This window comes from Lagopus leucura, unplaced genomic scaffold (genome assembly GCF_019238085.1).
Source record: "Lagopus leucura isolate 7727_CA_CO unplaced genomic scaffold, USGS_WTPT01 Super-Scaffold_100004, whole genome shotgun sequence".
Taxonomy (NCBI): domain Eukaryota; kingdom Metazoa; phylum Chordata; class Aves; order Galliformes; family Phasianidae; genus Lagopus; species Lagopus leucura.
The window spans coordinates 48,359,600-48,384,792 of NW_024962264.1; the positions used below are offsets into that span (position 1 = coordinate 48,359,600).

Sequence of the window (25,193 nt, forward strand, 5' to 3'; positions counted from 1 at the left end):
TCTCTCTCTCTCTCTCTTTTTAATGTCCTAATTGAAAGCAATAACAACCAGTGGGCTTATTCAGTATCTATCTGCTTAAATTTCAGAACTTAAAACCCACCTTCAGGCTTTAACAAAAGCACAGAATCTTACATGGGGAATCCACCAGGGAGTTCCTCTGTACTGACATTCCTTGCAGAGTGACAACTGAAGTGTTTGCTAAAATGAAACACAAACTTTGTATAGCAACAATTCAGGTTATCAGGGCAACTCTGGCTGCCCATGAACCAGAGATACTTGAGATTAAAACACAAAAGGGGAAATCCTGTTGTGGCCACCTGCACAACTCCACAAGCCTCTCCTTGGCAGGTCTCAGAGAGAATCCCACCTCCTACATCATCAGCTCAGCTGACCTCAGTGACCACATAGCAGCTTGTCCTAGCAGCAGCAGGATTTGTAACTGCTGCTCTCCAGGAATCTGGCAGGCTTATGTGGAATGACAGTGCATTTAAAAGCACCTCAAAGGACTCTAGTTTTTATCTGGGAAAAGCTTCTGGTTAAAATCAGAGCCAATTTTACTGGTGGGACTCCACCTCCCAGGCTGTGACATTGTCCTCTCCAGTGGAGACGTAGGAAGTGGCCAGGGCTGGCAGACAAGAGGGGAGTCTGCCTGTACAAGGGCATTTTCCAAGACCCCAGTGACAAGATAAAGGCCAAAGAACTGACGTGGGTTACACATTGAGACAGTTTCAGTCTTAGAGAACCTGGACAACTGTTGTCTCTGAGCGTTGTCCCAAGCGGGTGCCTGAGCACCTCTGAAAACCTCTTGAGATGTTGTAGTAAATCTGTTTTGAGACATATAATACATGTGTTTGAGTGTTGCATATGATCCATTCATTAAAAAAAAAAAAGAGAAAAATGTTTTGGTACCTATTTGGGGCTGCATATTCTCAATATTCTCAACAATCTTACCAGTTTTTGGTTTTTAAGTCAGGAAATGGAGAAGTGTGTTTGCACAATCTCATTGCATAAGAATGAGAGCAAAATAACGTTACTCATTTCAATAAAGTGCCGTTGTGTCATTAAACATTCAAATAGGCAATAAAATTGTTCTGCAAACCCGAGGGAACCTGTTAGACCAAACACAAAAAGGTTTTGTTAAAAAGACAAGGAAAAGAAAGAAAAGGGGAGAAAAGGGAAAAGAGGCCGCTAGCGTTAATGTTATGAGGTCCTGTGATCTAGTGGTTGGCAACCCTGCCCATGGCAGGGGTAGGAACTAGATAACCTTTAATGTTACCTTCAACCTAAGCCAGTCTATGACTCTATTATTCTATTTTTTGTGGCTGTATAGTGGCTGACCTAGAGCATATATGTGAATATACTGATAAATTGTAAAGACTTCTCAGAGACTTCGTGGGTTGCTCATAAATTTATGTGTCCTTTTGGTGAAATGTTTTAACTGGCACATTCCCTTTTCGTTCCACTGCAGTTTCTAAGTAGTCTCTGAAGATCAAATGTGACCATAAAATTAAACCCTCTGCTTACTCCTTACCGTTTCTACTCCTTTCATGTTCTCACATCTGCATCATCACAGGATGCCATGCTGCCAACCTGAAATCCTTCCTGAGAGCCTGTTTCTTACCATGCTTATCAAAAACAATAGCTCTCACCCCATTGAAGACCCTCTCCAACAAAATGACGAGCCTGTGATCAGTCTCCAAAAGCACTGGGGTTGGATCTTTGTAAAAATCCCAGAAAAGCACTACCAGTACTCTAGTAGGGCTTTTCATCCTGTGGAACACATCCAATTAGCAGAAGCAAGTGTATGTATCTGTTCCTAGAAAGGACAGGTGAGGGAAAACCCACAGTCTCCTTGAAGACCTTTTATTGCATCAGGGACTAGACCTCATTTGATCCTCATCAGCACATTCCAGTGTATCTCAGATTTTTTTCAAGTATCCAGTTTTTTCTTTCACAACGTTCAGAACAATTATTTTTGGAAAAGCTTTTCACATATAATCCCATGCAGGAAAGAGTAATAGAAAATAGAAAATATTTTGGAAAGAAAGCATGAACCAGATGGTATGGACAATTCTCTGTTCTGTTTTCATTCACATGAGATTTTACCCCTGCTTAGCTGTCAATCATAAAAAAAGTGGAAACAATTGCATATTTATGGTAGTACTGTATTGGAGGGTGACACTGTCATTGAGTCAAGCTGTAAATTAGAAGGCGAGATATGCTTCTATTCCTACAGCAGCTCAGTTGTGCTGTATGAGGAGCGGAGCATGCGTGCACATACAAAATCTATCCTCCATTCCACTGGGATGCCTGTGCTGTTAACCCTTTTCCACTCTGGCTTAGATGTATCCCTCTCATGATGCCAGCGTCATAAAGAGGCATATGGAAAGTCATATAATCACTATTATGGTGTGTATGAAGCCAAGGGGCTCATAATGCAAGGAAGGCTGGTGGGTACACAGATAAAAACTTGCACAATTCTGCCCAAATTTCTTAGGTTCCCACTAAAAACAACTTGCAAGACAAAATAATTTATTTTCAGTTTCTGCCATTGAGAATACCTCTTATCTGCTGATTTTCACTACTTTAAATGATAGTGGGGACAGATCTTGGAAATGAACAACAAGGTAGAGCTAAAAGTGAAAGTGTAAAAGGAAAGCCAAGAGCTTGAGCCACCTCCCTACACATTCCTGATTCACATGGTATGTTGAAGAGCCTTCTAAAAGTGAACGTACTGCATTTTAGCCCAACACTCTGCTAGCAGAAGTGTGTTCTCAGTCCACTTATCACGCTTCTCTGTGCATTCAAGTGATAGGATTCACTTTGTAATGCTTCTAGTTAAAAATTAAGATCAGCTTGTTTTCCAACAGAAAAATGTGAAGTCAAGGGAAGAACAGTGACTTTAAAAAGATAATGTGTTTGAAGGGAGTTCTGTGAGTTTATACCAGCTAAATGCCAGCATCCCCGCATACATTTATGAGACTGAAGCACGGGACAGATTTTGGCATAATCTCCTGGATTTTATCCTCAGATTTGAGACTGATTATTTCTACAGTCATGGGCAAACCACTGAATTTTCATGAGGCAGCTTCCCTGCCTGCAGAGCATCTCATGACGGATGAGTTACGTTTGCAGAGAGGAATTCTGAAGATAAAAAATCCATGTAGTACACTGGGGCTGTAGGCATTCTGGGACCAGGATCCAGGCTGCAGGTGTGTTTGTACAGTGCCTAACACACTGTGGCTGCAGTGCTGTGGATAAACAAGTCTAACAGTTAGAGCAGACTGCTAGCAATTGCCATTTGGGTTTGCTCCCAGCAACCATCACAGCGATGCTTCTTCTGCCAGTCTTTGTTGTCCTCTGAATTTCTCTCTCCTGCATGGGACCTTCTAAATTTTTTAGCTGTTCTCTCTATATTTTTTGACTCCTCTATCCCTCTTCTGTCTTGACCAGCCTGTCAATGTGTAGTATTAGGAAGTTTCTAAGTTTGGTGAGTCCAGACTAAGACACTCAGAAGATAAGGACAAATAATTGCAAAGGACCAACTGATACCATCTGACAGCACTTTCTCCACAGAATCCACCAGTCTGTCCCTGGGAGGTTCAAACACTTCTCTTTTCTCACTGGGGTGTCCTGGTTCTGCTGGCTGCAAGCTGCTTGGCTAGAGCTTTGGAATGAGCTTTGATTTTTGTACATAGGAAAGACAGAACGCAGGAACACCAGCTAAAGAACAACCAAACTGCAAGCTTAAAATTACCGATAGGTAGGGTAGGAATATAGGACTGTATGCATGTGCATGTGTGCACGTATATATAAATTTTTTAGCCGGGCAGCTTTTGATTTTTGGCTTGATACAAGCATGATTAAACATGGATGCACTGTAATTATGCTCTTTTTAAGAAGAATTCATGGAATCTTCAAACTATCCCACTATACAAAACTATCCCAGCAATCGGGCCAAGCTCTAGATCTTGAGTGAAGCCACTCAAAAATAAACCATGTGTAGCCTCTTAGGGAACTTTGCACTTTGGGATCCCTTGAAGCCTTGAGAGAAATGGCTCCCGCTCCTCCTTGCAATACCCTTCCTTTCTGAGCCATCGCTCCAAGGTCATGGCACAGCCCACGTGGCCCTTTGTGGAGCCAGTCTGGGCCAGGGCAGTAAGCTGCCGTCATGCTCCTGCGACACGCCGCTTGCTTTCTGTCTTCCCCAGGCTCAGGCAGCTCCCAGCTATGCCCTGCGCCCTCTCCTCCCACTGGCAGTTCTGCTTGCTGCTTGCCAGCCTGCCGGATCCATCATCCACGGCATGTTTCAGTTTGGTTTCTCCTCTTGACCGCTCAAGAAGGTGTGTTGTTTGCTTTGCCTAAGTGCTTCTGGGGCCTAATGTCCCGTTGTTATGTACAGACCATTCCTGCTGTCATGAATCATGTTTTACCACCCCTTTGCCTTCACTTCTGCACCAGGCTTTTTTCTTCCAAGCAAACACATTTGAGTTCCGTGTTTGCAGCTGAAGTGCTGCGCTCCAGGTATTCAGCACACGGCTCTCGCCCCACGAGCCACAGACCACTTTTCTTGTGACTGAATGCAAATGGACTCCATGCAGCCTGAAAACAATTTTGCCAGACACGTATGAAGAGAAAGATTTTGCTGAAAACTTTGTGCCGTCAAACAAAATATGCCCTTTTCTTATCTTATCTGTTGTAACTCAAGATATTTGCACAACGCCTTGTGCTAGGAAGGAGTTGTTTGTACATGTTTCACTCCCTTTTCTCCAAGTTTTGAATTTTGAATGAAATCTTTCTGCTCAAATCTCTCCCCCAGCCCCCATCTGCAACAACATCAAAGTTTCTCTTGTCCATTCTTCCTTAAGGTTTGGCCCAGCCCTCTCAAAACTCATTAGCTTCGTACTTTTTGCAATTAACTTTCAAGCTGCCACTAAGAGCTCTCGGTGTCTGGCAGCGCTCACATCTCTGTTCCCTTCTGTCCCACCCACTCGGCCTCAGCCCGAGAGCCCTTAACAAATGACTCCCAAGGAATTTAAATGGCTAAGACTGACTGACCAATAAAGCGATGCATAATCCCCATGAGCAGGTCTCACAGCTCGTGCCATTAGGAAGAAGGGCTGCTTTGGTGAAGGCTCAAGCCGTCAGCCCGTTGCACTTGGATCGTGGGACCAGGGTGGTAAGGTTTTCTGTCTGCCTCTGGTTTTGTGGCTGTTTGGGAGTGGGCATTTGTCAGTGCCAGGGTGTTGGATTGGGGTTTTTTCTGCATTTATAGGGGCTTTAAGAGCTGTATGAGAAGGAAGCAAAAACTTCTAAGCTAGAACTATGAGCTGTTATGAATACCTACCAGAATTTGTGTGGCAGCTGGCATGGCAAATATCAGAAAATTGAAAACCAAAATGCCAATGTTTTAGACAGAAGATAGAAAATAAATTCAGATTTCAGAGATGTTCTATTACTTTTAATGAAGTGTTAGATAGCCATTTACAGCTGTTTTGTGCTTTATTTTCAATGGGATTGTCTCTGCCATCTTCTTTCTGTGTTGACTGATAGTGTGTTTGGCTCTTGTATGAGAGAAAGACACCAAAATGGAGCTTTAAGAGTGGATTACAGCTTTAGGCAGAGAATTTGGAGCTTACAGCTTGAAGATGGTTAGAAATAAGCAAGATACTTATATGCAAGCATTATTCATACAAATCAATGTATGTAACTCCAGCACAGTGACTACTTGGTAACATGTTAAGAGAATGAAGTTTGGTATTATTCTGTTCACCTTTTCACTAAGCAGCCTGTAAAATGTTTAAAGGTTCTATGACATAGGACATGTGATGTTAATCTGTTCACCTTTATATATTTATTTGTTCATTTATTGCTTTATTGAAGACAATGCTGATAGCAACAGTAGAGTTTGAACTTGAAACCTGAAAGAAAAAAAAAAACCAAACAGTTGACTCTAAAAAAGCAAAAGAGGAAAACATATAAGATTCAGCTGTGCTACATCTTAACATAACATTCGAATTGTTCCTTGCCACAAGGACCGGACACAGCAGCTGTGTATCACGGCGTCCTGTCCTGAGTTGGGTGGCTCTGGAGCCATGTGCAAAGCATTCCATGAGTGTCACACACCTGACCTTGCCATGGATGGCAGCGGGTGCTCAGAGGGGTGTTGCAGGAAAACTTCACTTGTGTCAGTTTCCATTGTGAACTGGTGGCCCATGCTGGTGCCGGCTGGTGGTGTTGATCCTAAGGCCTTGCCAGGTGTCTGAACGAGCTGAGAGAGCTTTTAATTAAATGGAGTGAACACCGTTAATCTAACTGCCTGCAGAACGCATATATTTTTGTTCACCTAGAAAGGACTGCAGGACTGCATCTACAAAAAATTTGTTGTATCGTTGTTGGTTTGATTGTTTTTCCATGGGTTTCTCATTTAGCTTTGCACTGTATAACTGAATTAGTTAATGTGATGGATAAAAACAAATAGTTAACAAAGCAGGAGGCTTTTTGCGAGTCTTTTTAATAATTTCTCTTCAATTCTGTATTTTTGGTTCAATTCTTTGTTGAAGAAATTGCATTGAAACAAATATTGCTTGTCTTCTTTCTTCAGTCTGAAGAAAAAAAAATCCCAGTTAAGGTCAGCAAAAGGTGAATCTCAAATGGCACCTGTCTCAAATACCATTTCTGTCTCGAAATGCACAAAACCATCATTTCCGAATGATGGGTATTTCCAACCGAGCTGCAATTTCAATGGACTTAAATTGTCTTGAATTAACTCAGCCCAGAAGCAGTGCCTCCTGAGAGAGTCCCTACCTTCGTTAAATATTTTTTTTTAATTTATAATATTAACCCTGAGCATGGGTAACGAGTACTGGAAATCTCTTCCTTGTACTTGTAAACCTTGTTTCTCAATTTCAACCCAAGGTTCAAAGGTTTGTACAGATCTCTTAGATCAGAGGTCAGGTACAAATTGCTGCACTTTGCAGCTTCGTTCTGCCGATATGACAGAATTTCACAGCAGAGACGATTACCTTCCATCCCCCCTCTCCTCCATCCACAGGCAACGCCAGGCAGTTAAAAGCGTGATATGTACAAGCCAGCCATTGGTACCTGAGTTTAATAAATAACTAACTGAGTTTCAGTGGTGCAAGGTGCACGTTATAAAAAGGGGTCAAATGTCAGTGCACAAGGAAAAAGCCATGCAGTCTCTGACTAAGCCAAATGCTTTGAGTTTAATGTGCTTTCAGCTGCAAACATTCACATCCCACTCTGTGGTTCTCTCCATGCTGATTTTAATTTCTGTAACCTGGGGGAGAGGGAACACAAGTTGGGCCACTATCAGTTTTCCCTTAAATCGCAGCCGAAATCAGAGCAGCAGGCTGGGCACCCAGCAGTGAACGTGTTGTCTCTGCATTCAAGTGGTAAACACAAAACTGTGAGAAGTTCAAAGTAACAACAGCATGAAATACGAAATATTAGTTAAAACTGAAATTTCTTACACTATTGTTCTAACACTGACATAGTAAGTAGTTTTTGTGTAAACAATCCACATGCCGTATTCAGGCACAGTATTCTACATTCTAGTTACCAGCCTATCTCTACATCCAGAGTTCAGCAAAGCATTTCACAGACACTCACAGTCATTGAACTAGGTAGCCCTCTTACATATATGTATAAATAGGAATTGGAGCCATATGTGTCTCTTACAACTCAGAATATTCTATGATTCTATATAGTGTTTCTTTTTTTTTTTTCTTAGAAATAAGAAGTGGAATAGATTAATGTCTTATCTTTCCTGTATAGCACTTAATAGATGTTTCTACTTTTGTTTTTGCTTTTCAACTGCCAAAGATCCCTTCTAAAGTCTTTTTTATGGCAAAAGCTTGCAAGCTCATGGTCACCCTAGCTGAGACACTTCTTCCTCTCCTGGGAAGTATGCGCTCTAAAGCAGATTGTTGGTGACACACTTTTCTGTACCAGATTCTCTGTAGAGAACACTGTTCAACTGCATTTGTGATAAACTGACTTTGGAAGAAGTTCTCCATTCATTCCAGCTCATCTACAGTAGGAAATACTTGTTACACACAAAGTGATTACGTTGCACTTTATTTATATGTCATACACTTTCCTGTCTGACTGTGGTAATAGACTTTGTGGACTAAATTGAAATATGTGAATCTGTGGAGAAGGGAAGAGTTGTGTTTCCTGATTTGGAAAGCTGATAAGAGTGATTATATGACTCATCTCTCATCTTCTCGGCCTTCTTCAACACATGGCTTCAATATTGTAGGATAGTATCTGCAGGCACAGTCAGTAATGGCTCTATTGAAATACTAAGAGTTGTATAATTATTTTGAGTTGGACTGGGTAAAAGATAGGGCTGGGACAAACTGTACGACACAAAGGTTACACAACTTGTTGGGACAAAGTTCTGAATGGCTTGCAGCAAAGTGCATTATACAACGAGAGAAGAGACTGGGTTTCACTTACTCCAACTTTCTTCAGAAGTGGTTTAAGTTGAGATGGCTGCTGTCACACTGGGGTAGGTTAAAACACTCAAGAAACACACTCTCCATTAACAGAATGTACATTGCAGAAACAGAGAAATAATAAATGTGTAGCTGAGATGCTGTAGGTGTTGGTAGTGCTTTGGCAGATACCAGTAACTTTTTCATCAACGTCACAGGCTGAGCTCCAGACTCAGGAACCTTTTCTGGCTTTATTAATTGGGTTATCATTTTTTAAAATTTAGATTTGCTTTAATAGTCTTTCTGTGGCTTCTAGACCAGGAGGTCAGATGGTTGAGGAGCCTCCATCCTTGTGAATGATCACTCTTGTGCATTGATAGTGCTGATGGATAATACTAGTGGAAATTCTGACAGGCTTTGTAGGATCACACTCCAAATTAAATATGTCTTAAAAGGATTGGTAACTGAATAAACAAGAAGTTGGCACAATACAAACTTATTATGTAGGGGAATCATAATTTCAGTTGCATTTCTTTTTCGGTATAAAATTGCTGTGACACAAGATTAATTTAACTACAAGAAGTGATATAATATGGCTAAGAGAATAAGGTCTGTCAGAGCTATTACTCTTAATGATAGTGATGAAAACGAGAAGCTTAACCTTGGAATCCTAGTCTGAAGTTGTAGCCAGTGACTGACTCTGTAAATTGAGGCAAATTCAAACTCCCTGACTAGAACTAAAGTTTTAACCAGGGAAATTCCAGCTTGTTATCTTTCCGAATAATTTCAGATGTTTTCCTTATAAGTAGGTGAAAGTAATTAAAGAATAGATTTAGAGGAACTTTACTATCATTTTTTAACTAAATGCGCTGATTTCATTGGTGCCTGGGGGACGTAATCTGTCCCTGCAAGACTTTTAAGGCAGGGATTGCAGCAGTACTCCTCAGTGTCTTACAAATATATTCATAGAAGCCATTAGTCCTACAGCTGATATCGACGAAGTAGTGCTAGATGCTGATTGTGCTTCTTTTTGGAAGACTCAATAAAAAACTGGAACTGTCAATCAAAAAATTCAATCAACAGTTTTTAGCATATTTGGAATTAAACTAACCACTGTTAACATGCTTGCGCCACATAGGACAAATGTAAGCAACTGAGAATTGTGTACAGATCCTTTCTCTGCAGGAGGCACAAGCTGAAAATGAGTCCTCGAGCCCATAACACTGACCTAGTCCATACCAGGAAAAGACAAACTGGTTGGAATAAATTCATAGTGTAAGCCTGAAATGTGTGACAGGACTCCTGCTGGTCAAGATCCCTGATGTCATCATTAGCAGAAGTGGGAATTTCAGCTGCTAGTTTCAGGATTAATAGGTCAGACATTTCTTCTGTCCTGGAAAACTTTATTCAGGTGTATCACAGACTCATAGAATCATTAAAGCTGGAAAAGACCACAAAGATCATCTAGTCTAACTATCAGCCCATCCCCACCATGCCCAGTATCCCTCAGTGCCACATCTATGTGTTTCTTTAACACCTCCATGGATGATGACTCCACCACCTCCCTGGGAAGCCAGTTCCAATGCCTTACCGTTCTTTCTGGGAATAAATGTTTCCTAACATGCAACCTGAACTTCCCCTGGTGCAACTTAAGGTCATTACCTCTTGTCCACAGATGAGAAGTCCTCAAAATGTATTAAGCAGCTCTTCTCTTCAGATTGACTCTTCCTAATACAGCCACCAAGTCTCTAGTATTTGTCTTAGTGACTGTACTCTAATACTCCCTGGCCTTACTTCTGTACATGTCAGTCTGGCTTAAAGAGAGATGGGTGAAAAGATCTGACTTGGCTAAGAGGTATCAGCCACTTCTGTTACTCTCCTGGTTCCTTTGTCTCTACAGGGACCCACAAAGCTCTCCTTTAGTCCTAGATTGCTCACACAGCCACCATGTCCTTACTGATAACTACACAGGTCTGATCTGCAAGTTTACTCTCCCAAGCTGCTCACTGTGTTAGCCACTTTCTCCTCAGACATCTGCCTGAATGACCCAGAGTGGGAAAAGTCACCTCTTCAAAACTTTTGTTGGGCATTTGAGCCTGGGGCAACTTTTTCACCCTGCTCAGTTGCAGGTAAAGCAATGTGTCTGACACGTTGCAGATAGCCATCACAGTCTGTTGGCCTCAAGTGTTTCTTCTTTGTTAAATGTGCAAAGACATCATCCATCCTTCTGCTGAACAAAGACATTTTCCCTAGAGACCTTCCCCTTTCTGTAAGAACAGATAAGAAAAGGTCTCTGACCAGAAAGCCAGACCTAAATGACCTGCTCCCTCTTGCACCAATGCAACATGGGTCTCAACTTCAGACTTTTGCATTTTTGTGAGTGATAGCAGGTGGGGAGCCCAGCTCTTGTCCACCATGGACAACCATGGTGAGGATTAGCATCTGACTGCAGCAAGCAGCAGGCAAAACAGAGCCAGAGGCTATGATGAGGCGGGTTCCTACAAAAGATAGGACTTTGTTTCACCACTAGTGTGGGAAGGAGCCCTGTGACATTGTATACACAAAATGAATGTAACAATCCCTGGAGTCTTCAAGGGCAGGTTCCATGGGGCCCTGGGCTAGTCTGATCTAGTGGGCAGCAGCCCTACCCACGGCAGGGAGCTGGAACTGGGTGGGCTTAAAGGTTCCTTTGAACCCAAATATTCTGTGACTCTGCAATTGTATGTGAACTTGCCATGAGAAGAGTCAACTTTAGAAAATACAGAGATTTAACTGCTGCAGGGAGTCCAGAGCTGCTGCTGCAAGTCAGCAGCAGGATTTCTATTTGCCCTTATTACTGCAATGTAAAAAAGTAGGAAGGTCACATTTGAAACAGTAGCTGATATTTCACTCTGTCAACATGGTGTATTTAGTTAAAACGCTGATGGCTGACCTTCCCTCCACAGCAGCAGAGGCTGCAGCACACAATGCGAAGCTGCAGCAGCTCCAGAAGTAAGCAGGCTGACGTGTCCATGAGGGCACATTCTGTATTTTCAGCAGGAATTTGCACAGTCAAGCACCCAAAAGGGCCATCACAGTGACAGCTGGCAGAGAAGTCAAGGCTTTCCCTGGGGAGGGGTCGGTCTGGTGCCTGAATGACCCAGGCACCCCACCAGCTGCAGGTGAGGCACAAGTGTCCCCTGTTTTTGAGGAAAGCTCTGGGTGGGATGCTTCACGCACTACCTAGGCTCAACATGAAGCAAATGCCAAAGATGCTTGGATTCCACAGGTGTCCCTGTGTGCTCCTTCCTGCTGTGGTGCCAGCACCTGTTCCCATGCCCTGTGACTGCTGATGGCTCTGTGGCCAGTAGAAGGCAAAAAGCAAAACTGTATGGGTGAGTTAATGCAGACACAAAGCCTTTCATAGGAAAAAGGAGGAATTTGCGGCAGTTGCAGCCACGAAGACACCAGTTGTGTCTCTGTGTGTGTAAAAGTCTGTTTCATCATAGGTGGCTGAACAGAAGTGCAAGTGGCTGCCTGGGGTGATGCTGAGTGCTGTGTGAATTCAGGGATAAGGTGTTACAGGGACTGCCTTTTCTTAAGTGATGAAGTCTGACCAGTGAAGCCTTCTAGGAAAACAGTGGGATTACTTTGCTTTGTATCATGCAGTTATTTCCCTTTTTATGTCTTAATGAACTCTCAGTATATAACTAGCATTTTTTTGCCTGCATCCTGGGTACCAGATGTAGAAGATAGACTCATTGTCATCCCTTGCATCTGCAGACCCAGAGATATGTCTTAAAATGCAGGTGGGTTTCTTCAGCCTCAACGCTTTCAGCATCACAGGCCACCCCAGAGACAAAAAGGCCAAACCTCCTTAGCCACAAGAAAGAGAAAAAAAACAACAGCAGGGAGGGAACAGCTCTTGCTCCCAGCAGGCACAGAGGAAGAGAGACTTTCTGCTTCCTCTTGCGTCAGTGACCAGCTCCTCTGCAAGTCGTGGGGCATTGCCTTCTCACTGCAGTCCTGAGCTACCCCTGTTCTGGCAGCACTTGGCCCCACGCTGTTGTTACTCAAAGCATGGTGTTCCCATTTAATGAAAGAGGTGCTTGGTACTCATAGTATGCTTTAGCTCAGACACTGCTGGTGTAGTAGGTTTTCCATTTAATATTCTCAGCTCTGATAAAAATAAATAAATAAAAAGAAAGGAATTAATGTTTAGGTCAAGAACTATTTGCACACAGCTTACTGGTAGCAGAGTTTCATAAGCAGAAGGAAGTGAAATCTGACTGGTTTCAATGAAACATGTACATCTGAGAGTTCACCTGCAAGTGAAGGAGAATTCCTGCACACAAAGCTGAGCCAGAAGGGCTCAAGACTCTCAATATGCTGCAGAAGTCAGTGGACACCTAACTGGACTTTGAAAAATCCAGCAGGCTTTACCTTTTTCTGAGAAAAAAAGAAGCCAGCTTTGTTTCAGTCTGGGTAATAGGTCATTTAAAAATTGGTCATCTCCAAAATGCAATCTTTCTCATTATAAATTAATACTTTTGGTTTGTCTTTCTGCTTTATGAATCTTTGTCATGGAGATCAGGTGTAATTTCTTCTTCATAGGCTAGAAACCAAGCTCTCATATTTCACATGACATCACATTTTAACATCGCTTAAACCACTGACTCTGCTCTTAGCACCAGCCACACTTCATGGATGCACAGGAATCCCTCTGCATTTACCCACACCGGTGTACCTACATCAGGTACACCCACAGCACACGGTAGCAAGTTTCCATGAGCACTTAACTGCAGACTAAAATCATGCATCAATAGTGCTGAACGCTTCGGAAAGAGGTCATTTTGCAAACTGTTTTGTTGAGAGTGACTACTTTTCAGCGTGAGCAGGCAAGGTAGTGCTGGCAGCACAGGAGGCAGTAAGAGGAGAAGGGAGCACTTTGTCCCTCCTGCACTTTTCCTCCTCAAAACAGGTGATCTCTGAACCCCGTGAAGGTGTTGGCAGTGTCAGGTGGCAGTGACAGTGACAGTGTTACATGCGTATTTATGTACATCAAGCAGGGCTTGAAGGGCCTTAATAAGTGTAAAATGGATTTTATGTTCACAGTAAGTTGTTCAGTAAGATAATGTCTGCAGCTGAGGTGGCCATCAGCATTTAGCAGCACTTTCAGGTACAGATTCTGATATTAGAGTTCAGGAATTGGGCTCCATGATCCCTATGGGACCCTTTCAACTCAGGATATTCTATGATTCTATGATTAGAGATCATCTTGCTGGTGCTGGGGGACATGCAAAGTGCTGTAGGACAAGCTAGTTCCTCGACACCACGGGCAGCCCCAACCCAATCCCAGCAGCTGGTTCTGTTGGATCAGGGAGGCTTTGCTCTATCTCCGCCTTCTCCACCCTCCCATTGCGTGTCTGTAGCTTTCTAGACTTCAGCCCCACTTCTGAGCCAAACCCACAACAGGATACAGAGACTTTTGTTTTGTAAGTTGACCTAAAACTGACAGTAATGATTCATTTTTAAACTTACCTACCCCTGAGATAATAAGTAATTCACTTGCCAGTGGGTGGCCCATGTGAAGGTAATGATTATTCCCTGGTAAAATGCCTGCTTACCAAGCTTTGATTTTACTCAGGGAAAGGTAAAAGCAGATCTTTAGGAACAACTTGTCAAGTGAAAAAAGAAGATGTTTTTCTCTGCTTTAATTTCTACTAATGATGTGAAATAATTCCCAGAAGTAAAACCAAAATGGCTGGCTCTGACACGTTAAAAAGAGAATCGTTTTTATAAATTACATTTAAAAGCGAGATTCTATCAAATCTGATGCATGTCTGTGAAAGGCCTGGCTTCAAAGAAATTGTGATTTCTGAAGGAAAAATACTGCCTGGACATGACTGTCACTATCGGTGCCCCTCCAGCTTCTCTACCTCCCTCTTTGCTCTCCATATTCTTGAAAATAGAATGACTGTTCCACACCAGGAGCACCAGTGTGCAACACCCATGGCCCAAACACACCAGCAGGATCAGACCCTGCCACAGACCAAGGCTCAGAGACGTATGGTTTCCTAATCCCAAATGCAGTTTCAGCATGCATGCATGGTAACCAATGCAACACAAATGATAAAATTGTTGTCATTAAGAGTATATATCAGAGTCTTTGTGGAACTGTGACTAAATAATGCCATTACATGGAACAAATAAATTTGGCTGAAGCTTTATCCTTTATTAGGATACAGGCCATCAAACACAAACTGTGGCTATTTCTGATGGTGGCCTGCAGAGTTTCCTACAGGGGCCAGTGCCCTTTGACAGTCAAAATAAAACAGTCATTAATGCAAATCGTGGCAAATAAATGAGGGAATGATGCAAAGGCTGATGGAATTGTAAATAGAAATAAGGAGGTACCAACTGAGGAGCACTCAGTAGGTGGGACCTACTTACCAGGAAGTCGAGATATGGCTAACACAAGATTGTGGCACTTAGGAGTAACAAACACAAGACTTGCTTGCTGGGTTCTACATAACCCCAGTGAGCAATATCTCTGGAATGACTTGGGATTAGAAATGACAAAGAACTCAGCATGCTTCGCTTGAGAGGAGAGTGGAGAAATGGGCCTCGTGAGACAGAGGAGTGGGGAGAAGAGAGGCAGGTGGTCTTCATCCCTATGTCCAGCAAGGGTGAGAAAAGGCAGAAAGTCTGAAGAATGTGGAAAGAGACACAAACACAATTCCAGTGAAATAAGGACTAAATGTGAAGGCCAAATAGAGTTTGGCCTGCAAAATTTATTAAAAAGAGGATAGAGTTGTAGCTTGATGACACAGCTTGAATACCATCGTAAAGCAAAAATAGAGGAACTGAAAGACTATTTACTCAGAGAAAGGTTTAATGTAATGCTAGCTGGAAGAAAAGCCAGACAAATTCTCAGGAGAATTTTTGTTTTGTCTTCTTGTCAAAGAGAATAATTAACAAACAAGCCTTAAAAGGAAGTGCTAGGCTCTGCAGCTCCTTGATGCCATAAAATCAAGGCTGGGTGTTCTTCTGGAAGATGTGTTTTACTCAGATTAATGTTACAAGACTCAGTGTGCCAATAACAATACAATGTAAAGGTCCATGTTATATACAGTCACTCATATTAAATGTTCTGATGGTCCTTCCCAGCTTTAAAAGGCCATGAATTAACTATTCTAAGTCCCAGTGTCATTTTTTATTTGTGCTCAGTGGTAGATCCCATTGTCCTGCAGTCACGGTTGTCGGCATTTTCAATCTCCTGTATTTCTGCATTTCCTGCCTGGATTTAAATGTAGAATGAGATTTCAGAGATTTACTTTTCCCTTTCTGGCTTACAGGGCTGTGCAGCCAATTGCAGGCTGCCTGTAATAAAGAAGTGATTCTCCTCAGCTTTTCTGAAGTGCTGGTCTTATAAGAAAAGAGACAAGCACACCACACACCATACCACAAGCAGCAGGCAGCTCAAAAGCTTGCCAGGTTGTCCTTTGCACAAGAAGATAAGAACCATTTTTCCATGGTGTGAAGGTGTACTTATTATCTCCTACTTGACTGTTCTTGTGGAGGTATAGATGAGCCAGGGGCTGGCACAGAATGGGTGCTTCTCATGCAGTCTGGTATGGCTCTTTCATCTGCTTTTCTGAAGCCTTATTATCTATGTGAAAATGAGCTTGCAGAACTGCTGAAGGTCAAAAAGAAAGGCTGGTATTCTGGTGGCAGCTAGCAGCTTGTAATGAGTGTCTGCTTCTTCCTTCGCCCAGGTTTTATCAGGCTTTGAATGAGTTTGACATCATGACCGCTGAGGACTCTACTGCAAGGATGAGCAACGATTCCACCAACGTGAGCACCACGAAAGTCCCTGAAGGTGTGGCCGGTGCGCCCAACGAGGCGGCCCTGCTGGCACTGATGGAGCGCACCGGATACAGCATGATCCAGGAGAATGGGCAACGCAAGTACGGCGGCCCACCGCCTGGCTGGGACGGCCTGCACCCTCCTCGCGGCTGCGAAGTCTTCGTGGGCAAGATACCCCGTGATGTCTATGAAGATGAGCTTGTCCCCGTGTTCGAGTCTGTTGGCCGCATCTACGAGATGCGCCTGATGATGGACTTTGATGGGAAGAACCGCGGTTATGCCTTCGTAATGTACACACAGAAGCATGAGGCAAAGCGGGCTGTCAGGGAGCTGAACAACTATGAAATCCGCCCAGGCAGGCTGCTGGGTGTGTGCTGCAGCGTAGACAACTGCAGGCTCTTCATTGGAGGCATTCCCAAGATGAAGAAGAGAGAGGAGATCCTGGAGGAGATCGCTAAAGTGACGGAAGGTGTACTGGATGTCATTGTCTATGCAAGCGCTGCAGACAAGATGAAGAACAGGGGTTTTGCCTTTGTGGAGTACGAGAGCCATCGAGCAGCAGCAATGGCCAGGAGGAAGCTCATGCCAGGAAGGATCCAGCTGTGGGGACACCAGATTGCTGTCGACTGGGCAGAACCAGAGATAGACGTGGATGAAGACGTCATGGAGACTGTTAAAATCCTCTATGTGAGGAACTTAATGATTGAGACCACAGAGGACACCATTAAAAAGGTCTTTGGGCAGTTTAACCCTGGCTGTGTAGAGCGGGTGAAAAAAATACGTGATTATGCCTTTGTGCACTTTACAACCAGGGAAGATGCCATCCACGCCATGAATAATCTTAATGGTGTCGAACTGGAAGGCTCGTGCCTGGAGGTTACCTTGGCCAAGCCAGTGGACAAGGAGCAGTACACTCGCTACCAGAAAGCAGCAAAAGGAGGGGCTGCAGCAACACCCGAAGTAACTCAGCAACCTAACTATGTTTACTCTTGCGATCCATACACACTAGCGTATTATGGATATCCATACAATGCCCTGATAGGGCCCAACAGAGATTACTTTGTGAAAGGTTAGTAAGCACAATCAGGGGATGCGATGGGCAGATTTGATCTAAGGCTGGTGTGACCCTAGGTCTGTCTGAAACAAAGGACAGCTGGTGCCTGGCTGTTTTCTTAACCACTCTTTTAGAGGTCTTTTTGTCATATTTATATTCCATTTCATTTTAATTTATGATCTTGCAGAGATAAAAGCTAATATACAGGCTAGCATCAGAACTACACAGACAGAATAAGCAAACAGACCAGTTATGGGGTGGAGAAGGGAGGGACCTGGTTTTTCTGAGCGTTCAGTTCTGGATTGCAACCATTATAAATAAACTGCAAATGCGTTATTCACTAATTCACTAAAAAGACAAACAAAAAACAACGAACAAACAAACAAAAACTAGTGGCTATTACTGTTATTATAATGATCCTGTACTTATAGGAACTATAGTTTCCTGAAATTTATTGTGCATTTCCAAACAAGAGGCAGAGTACATTAATACCACAATTTCCAAAATACTGTCATAAAGTGCGTGGTGTTGGAGAGGGGTAATATTCACATGTACAGAGAGAAAAAAAAAGACATTTATAAAAATAAATTCAGTGGTGTGACAAAGGTGGTTAAAGACCAGATAAAGCTTTGGTCTATCCCTGCATTTCTGAGAGGTTGAGACTCCTGTGGAGGACAGCTGAGAGCGGAAGCTGTTTCCGTTGCTTAGACACCACCTCTGAGGGAGCCTCTCTCTCCTTACTGTCTGTATTATACCTGAAAAATTGGACACAAAAGTTGTATCAGTACAAAAAAAGCAGTTAATTTACCCTCAGAAATGTCTAGAGCAAAACTTGTGTAATCTTACTGGGTGCAACCAAAGACAAAATCTTTTTTTTCTGTAAGCAAAGTCACTCAGATCAAACTGGCTCCAGCAGTCTCATTCCTAAGCATGTGCCTCCCAGTTTCCCAAAGTCTGTTTGTATTCCCCATATTGCTGCTACTGTTTGTTGTTCACCATCTTTTTCTATGTTGTTATCATAAGCAGGCAGCATACGAGGTAGAGGGCGAGGCGCAGCCGGCAACAGAGCCCCAGGCCCCCGTGGCTCCTACCTGGGGGGATACTCTGCTGGCCGTGGCATATACAGCAGGTACCACGAAGGCAAAGGAAAACAGCAAGAAAAAGGATACGAGCTAGTACCCAACCTGGAATTGCCAGCTGTCAACCCAGTAACCATTAAGCCTGGTGCAGGTCAGTATGTGCAATTGGGTAGGCTACATCTGCAGGATGGGAGGAATGTGGAGGTGGCAGGAGAGTTCTGAGACCATGGTCCAGGGCCGGCCCATGTGGCAACCCTGCTCTCTCCAAGTTTCTAAACTGCTAGTTTCACCCTGGGCAATTTCCCAACCCAAATTTCCAGAGCTCTCCCCAGTTCAGTTTTTGTTTCTCTACAAGGCTGGGAAGAGGAGCAGGTGCTTTCCTACTGCAGGAAAGTCCCTGGCTAAGGACAGTTCCTCCACCACCATCAGCAGCATGGGGAGCAGCATGGGTGTCCTACTTACAGTCACACAGCTGAGATACAAACTGTGCTCTGCTGGGCTATGAGAAGCAGGCCCAGGGTCCAGCAAATTTTAACTGCACACCTAAGCAGCATTGAATACTACAGTTGCAGTAGTTTACCAGAACAAGTTCCATACTGCCAGTGGAAATTACAACTGTCATCTAATGAGGGATGAATCCTTCGTAACAGAGGGATGAGATAATGTGAGAAGAAGCATTGAGAAGGAGTGCTGTTAAAAGATCAGAGCCAAATCTTCAAAGGAAGATCTCTGGCTTCCTGAGAAAACTACCCACTCACAAACAGAAAATATTACCATTATCCATGCTTGTAAAGATAATTCAGCTATTACTGAAGGATGACTGAAAAGTTGTCAGTTTTCTCCTTGAAACACACACTTGATTTTACCCTAGTATTTATCAGTGATGTCCATGTAGTGGTGTCCATTTGATTACCAAACAAAAGCCTGATTCTCAAGATTAAGTGCTTCTACATTTCCAGCACATTCAGATTCAGAAGTCTTCATCTGGTCTTCCCCTCTACCACTGCTCCAGCATAGGCCCTGAGTGCTGAAGCACCATGCTTCTTTTTCCCAGCCAGATGAGCTGATCAGTTAAAAAGGCCATGTGCAAGACTGACCTCTGTTATCAAAAGGAAACTACTCTAAGATCACCTATCAGAATGGAAAAGTAGAGGTGTATCAACTCTGGAAACTTCTACCTCTTCAGAAATATCTCAAAGCTCAATTCCTTGCAAATGGTTAGGAAACTTCTGAGACATCACCCCAGTACCACAGCTGCCTGATTCTGCTTTTCTGCCAGAAGACACTACAGAATAGAGCATGTGAGCTCTCTGTCTTTGCATCAGTGGGGCATTACCCAGGTTATTTAAAGCAGTGAAAAAATTGGTTTGAGCTGACCAGGTGAAATTGATCTATTAGTTACCCCATCTTCCTTGTGAACAACTATCCTGCTGAAAGACTCAAGAACTGAAAGCTGAACTGCACGTTATGAGGCAACAACAGAATTACAAATGTGATTATTGGGAATGCCCAGCAAAGCATATTTCTTCCCTAAACAGTGCAGTGAAACTCCATATAAGACCATGTACAAACTCAGGATCTCTGATACACAACCTGATTGGAGCATTTACCTTTTACCTGAAAGACAACAGCTCTGTGTATTTTGGATTGTCCAATTTTGGCACAAGGGAGAATTATAGTAAGAGTAATTTCTTTTTTAGTGATGTTAAACAGATTGATACTGAAGCAGAAAGATAGGATATTAATCCAATTTAGGCCTGGGAAATGTATAATAATACATTAGCTGGTATTTGATACCGTTGGCCAAAGGGCAGCATATAGACTGACCCAGTTTCCTGGCTGCTACTTCTACAGTAAAAACAGCACCTTTTTTTCCTGAAGCAGCCCCATGTCCTTTGATATCAGCGGCTAGAACAGAGATTTTGCCAGGACAGTAGGTGCTTCTTGACAGTAGGCCAGGGAGAGAGTGATGATGGTCAGAAGGGGCTGCTTGAATCCAGAGCAAGGCCCTAGCCCTGGGACAGCCATGTCAAGGGGAGAACTGTGGGGAAGAGCAGACAGCACCAAGCCCATCACCACACACATTTCAAGAGCATTGGCTGTGGTTCTTCAACCTGCAGGGGGGGGCAGACTTGCCACCGGTCCCCAACTAGCTTGTGAGACTGCCTATTGTGGTGGGATCTAGCAGAGCCAAGAGTAAGGCTGTGTGTTCTTTGAGAATAGGCTCTGGAGACTCTTCTCTAGTAAGCCTGATTTGTCTGGTCTCTCTCCTAGTGGCCATCCCTGCAATCGGTGCCCAGTACTCCATGTTTCCAGCCGCACCACCGGCCAAGATGATGGAAGATGGCAAAATCCACACAGTGGAGCACATCATCAACCCTATTGCCGTCCAGCAGGACCCAGCCAGTGCAGCAGCTGCTGCAGCAGCCGCAGCCGCAGCAGTAATACCAGCTGTGTCAACGCCTCCCCCCTTCCAGGTGAGTTCAGCGCAGACACCCCAATTCCATATGTTCTGCTCTGCATACCCAGTGCAGGGGAAAAGCTGCCTACAGCACTCTCTGACTGATGCTCTTGCTTGGTGCCTGCTTCTGTGGTACTGGGCTGTTGCTCAAGCATGACCCCACTGAGATCCTCACATCCCACTGCAGCTCTTGGGTTGATTTCTACTCCCATTACTTTGTCCTTTCTTTCCAACATGCAGAGAAGTTCATCTCACATAACCTGAGACTTTCCCCCAGTGGTTATGTCTGGCACCTGAGCCATACACCTGCCTTTACATGGAAAAACTTCCTTGGCAATCCAACCCAAACCACTCAATGTGTCACAGGAGAAGAGCAGGCACCCCAAAAGTGCTGTTCATTTGACCTGTCTTAGACATCTGCACTTTGGACAGTTGCTTTTACTCTATGAAGGACCCAAATTTGGTAGGAAGAGGAGAGTCCCCAAGAGGACATCTCATTGTAAATGCAGTAGACAAGGACAGGAAGATAGACAGTGTGTGCCCTGTTGAGTGAGAGAGATGAGTGAGACACACAGGGTAGTCTGGATTGGGTGCACATGAAGGGTATCCAGTCCGACTGGTGCCATGACAATGGGGAGCCTGTTACAGTGCCTGTCCACATTCTGGTGAAGAACCTTTTCCTAATCCCCAACCTGACCCTAGCACTAGGCCTGCTTGTGCTCAAGGACTGTTTGAACTATGCGTGATTTGGCTGTGAGGCTGCCCAGTGTGGAGTCAGGAGTTGGACTGGATATCCCTCATAGAGTCCCCTCCAACTCAAGACATACTGCAATTATACTGATTTCTGACATACTGACATACTGATTTCAGGGCCGCCCCATAACCCCAGTGTACACCATGGCCCCCAACGTGCAGAGGATCCCCGCTGCCAGCATTTATGGGACAAGTTACGTGCCGTTCGCAGCACCCGCTGCAGCAACAGCAACGATAGCCACTCTACAGAAGAATGCCGCCGCTGCTGCCGCCGCCGCTGCCGCCTACGGGGGCTATGCTGGCTACATACCTCCGGCCTTCCCAGCTGCCACCATCCAGGTGCCCATCCACGACGTCTACCAGACGTACTGAGACTGTCGGCAGAGAAACAAACACTGAAGGAACACTTTAGTATTTATGAAGAATGCGCCTGCTGCAGGAGAGTAATGTCAGGACTCAGTAAACTGACGCAGAACCTGAAAGTGAAGAATGTCACAGAAAAACATGTGCAAAATGTTTTCTACGCTTGAAGTTATCACTAACTTTTTTTAGGCTATTTTTAAAATTTAACATGCCTGTATTCATACATTTCTAAACGACTTTGATGCAGCCACCCGTCACTTATGTGCCTTTATACGCATCACAGAGGGGTTGCACAGGGTCCTTTTTTTTAGCAGTTATATTTTCAATATATTTGTGGTATGAAGGTTATTTTTAGTAACTACTGCACTCCAGAGATGTCTATTTTGTAGTGCCTTTAATAATATATCAGCTATATATTAAGAAGCACACCCGAGCAGCTAGGGAAAGTTTAAACAATATATTTTGAAGAATATATTCAATATTTAAAGAATACATTCCTTAGATTTTTTTTTTTTTTTTTTTAAAGAAAAGAAAAAAACAACAAGTATCTTATTTAAGAAATGTTATACTGGAAAGTGCAATTTGAAAAACGTGCAAGACCTCTGCGTTTTTGTGCTGGCATTAATACAGTCTGTTTGTTACTGTCTGAAGTCAAAAGTAATTCATATTGCCTTTGTAGGAGGAACAGAAAGAAGAAAGCCTCCTCACGCGAAGCCCTTTGCAGTGTGATTAGCAGGCTTATGATGCTCAGAGGAAAGGCTCAGAGTTTTCCTCAACAACTGGAATTTTTATTTATTGAAGCTACCTGTAGTTCAGCCTCGGAGCACGCGCAGATACGCGCACCTCACATTTTGCGTAACACGTCTCAACTTCGATCTTCATCCAGTATAAAACCCAGGCTCTTTTTAAACGCTCTTTATTTTATTCTTTGAAGTATATGCTGTAGTGACTGAGAATGTATGCTGTTGTAGGCAAGAGCACGCCCGCTCCTGGCAGCAGGATGCGCGGTGCTACTTACCCATAGCTTCATCACGTCCCATGAGAAATTTCCGAGGTACTGGGGGTGGTGGTGATACTGGAATTGACACAGCAACGCTGGCGTCCCTCCTGGCCTCCCTTCCACACCGACTCCAGCTCCCGCATCTGGAGCTCTGTGTGCACATCAGGGATGGGAAGGATTGGACCCAGCCGTTTTAAGATGTAGAGCTTGTAAATACCTTTTAATATACTTTTTAAAAGTCATTTTATGTTGCAAATTTACATGGTATGTGGTTTGCCACAAAACAAACACAGTTTATTTTGATGTTGTTAAAAAAAAAAGTTTGTTATATTAAGGAGTAAATATATTATTGCAGTGTTTTGTGGCCTGTTTAAAGGCTTTTATTTAGTAGTGCAGTGAATGTAGAATATGGTAAAACGTTAAAGAAATATCTCACCCATTTTATGAAGTCTATCAACTCTGCAATCACAGCTCCAGCGAAGGGAGGTGTGGAGCAGGGAGTGAGTAAACAATTTTGCTTTGCTTTTAGTGGTATAAATACCAGCTGAAGGGGTTTCATATAAAGTATATTTTGACAACAGAACCACTTTCGGATCATCTCCAGCTTAGCAAAGTGACCTTTTAATGCATATTTTTCTTGCCTCAAAATGGAGCGGTTGTTTTTAGGTGCTCTTACTCAGCAAAGCTGAGCTCTATTTAAACCTGTCCAACTGCTATCAAAAGCACTGTGAGGAAGTTAACCATTAAGTCGGACTCTGACCCTCAAAACCCTGGAGGCTTTTGCCATCTGTCCCACCGCTTCTGAAAACAAAATCCTTAGCCCCCAAACCCTCATCCCAAAAACCATGCCTGTTTTTAGGGTGAGGGGAGGTGAAGCAGACAAAGCCTTGCCAGAAGACCCTGGCGGGAGTACCCAAAAAGTGCTGGGGGTTCCAGCTAAGGTTTTGTACAGCTCAGTGCTAACTGCCACCATGGGTCACAGCCAACCTCAATGTTGTCCAGGCACTGCAGGCTCTGCTATCCCCTTTCCAGCTCCTCCATCACAACCATGGCCAACCCAGAAGAGTGTCAAAGGGCAGTGGTTGTTCTCCCAACCATCCTCTCCCCACTGGCCCCTGTTGCTTGCATCGGGGACAGAAAGGAGCCCAAAGAGGTGAGCCCCTAGGCCACCACGCCAGGGCAGGAGCAGGCAGGACGTGGGAACGCAGCCTCCCACCCCCATCTTTTCCACTTGCTTCTAAACCATTTCATGTACACTACTACTGAGGTAAGTCTGATAACTTGAAATGTGAACATCTTTAGGTTAAGAACAAACTGTTCAAAGAAATATACATATATATTATAAAAAAAAAAAAAACCTAGTGTGCCTTATTCTTGAAAGAGCTGATATTTTAGGTGTTTTATTGTATCTCTGTTTTCTGTATTGTCAGAAGCCTCTGAATTTATTTAGTTCTTGCTCCATTTACGGTACATTTCTAGGACATAGTGAATAAAGCATTCTATAAAAACAGAGACTGTTAATTTATTGTAACATCCTACTGCCAGGTGGGCTTCCCTGTGGGCAATATGCCCCCTCCTGGCTGGGCAGGTTCTCGGGGCAGGAGGGGAGCAGGGAGCCACGGCCAGCATCCCCACAGGCTCCTTGGGAGCAGAGATGGGCTGAAGGACAGTGCTAACCCCAGCACATGCACTGGGTACCTCCTCAATTATCCAGCAGTTGTGGATCAGCCTAAATCTCTTCTGAAACCCAATTTAGAATCCATGCCTGGATGCAGATGGAAGAGCTGAAGCTGCTGTTTCTCTGTGCTTTCCACTCACTTGCTGCACAAGACCACGACAACCCTGGGCAGAAGCTCTGGGAGCTGGCAATGGGGTGCTCTGTTAAGAGAAAGCCCAACATTACTAACCTCTCAGCATGCTTCAGCCCACAAACACAGCCCTTCCATGAAGAACAGATCACAGGACTGCACTTCCTGGAAGCAGTCCTACAGACTACCCGTTTGTTTCTTTGCTGTAAGCCCATCTGAAGATTGTTGGGTGCACATACCAAGCCTTGGGACAAGGGCAGTGTGAGGGAGAAGAGCTAAACCCTAAGGCAGAGCAGAAAGAAGGTTACCACTAGTGAATAATCCCAAAAAGGAGACCAGAACAAATACTGCACAAGCTTCTATAT

At 43.8% G+C, this 25,193-nt stretch overlaps 1 protein-coding gene across 7 annotated transcripts in view; it reads left to right on the forward strand.

The window, feature by feature from the left end:
- Positions 1-24,530, forward strand: part of RBM47 (RNA binding motif protein 47) — a 74,962-nt gene extending 50,432 nt beyond the window's left edge. For 5 of the 7 annotated variants that reach the window (XM_042871677.1, XM_042871670.1, XM_042871674.1 and 2 more), the window contains 4 exons: positions 16,220-17,379; positions 18,388-18,594; positions 20,718-20,920; positions 21,775-24,530. In XM_042871677.1, the coding sequence (XP_042727611.1) occupies positions 16,251-17,379; positions 18,388-18,594; positions 20,718-20,920; positions 21,775-22,029 (1,794 nt within the window). In that variant the 5' untranslated portion in view covers positions 16,220-16,250 and the 3' untranslated portion in view covers positions 22,030-24,530. Of the gene's footprint in view, positions 1-5,117; positions 5,180-16,219; positions 17,380-18,387; positions 18,595-20,717; positions 20,921-21,774 lie in introns of those variants that run through there. The other 2 variants (XM_042871672.1, XM_042871673.1) reach the window with 2 other exon arrangements.
- Positions 24,531-25,193: the final 663 nt, after the last annotated feature.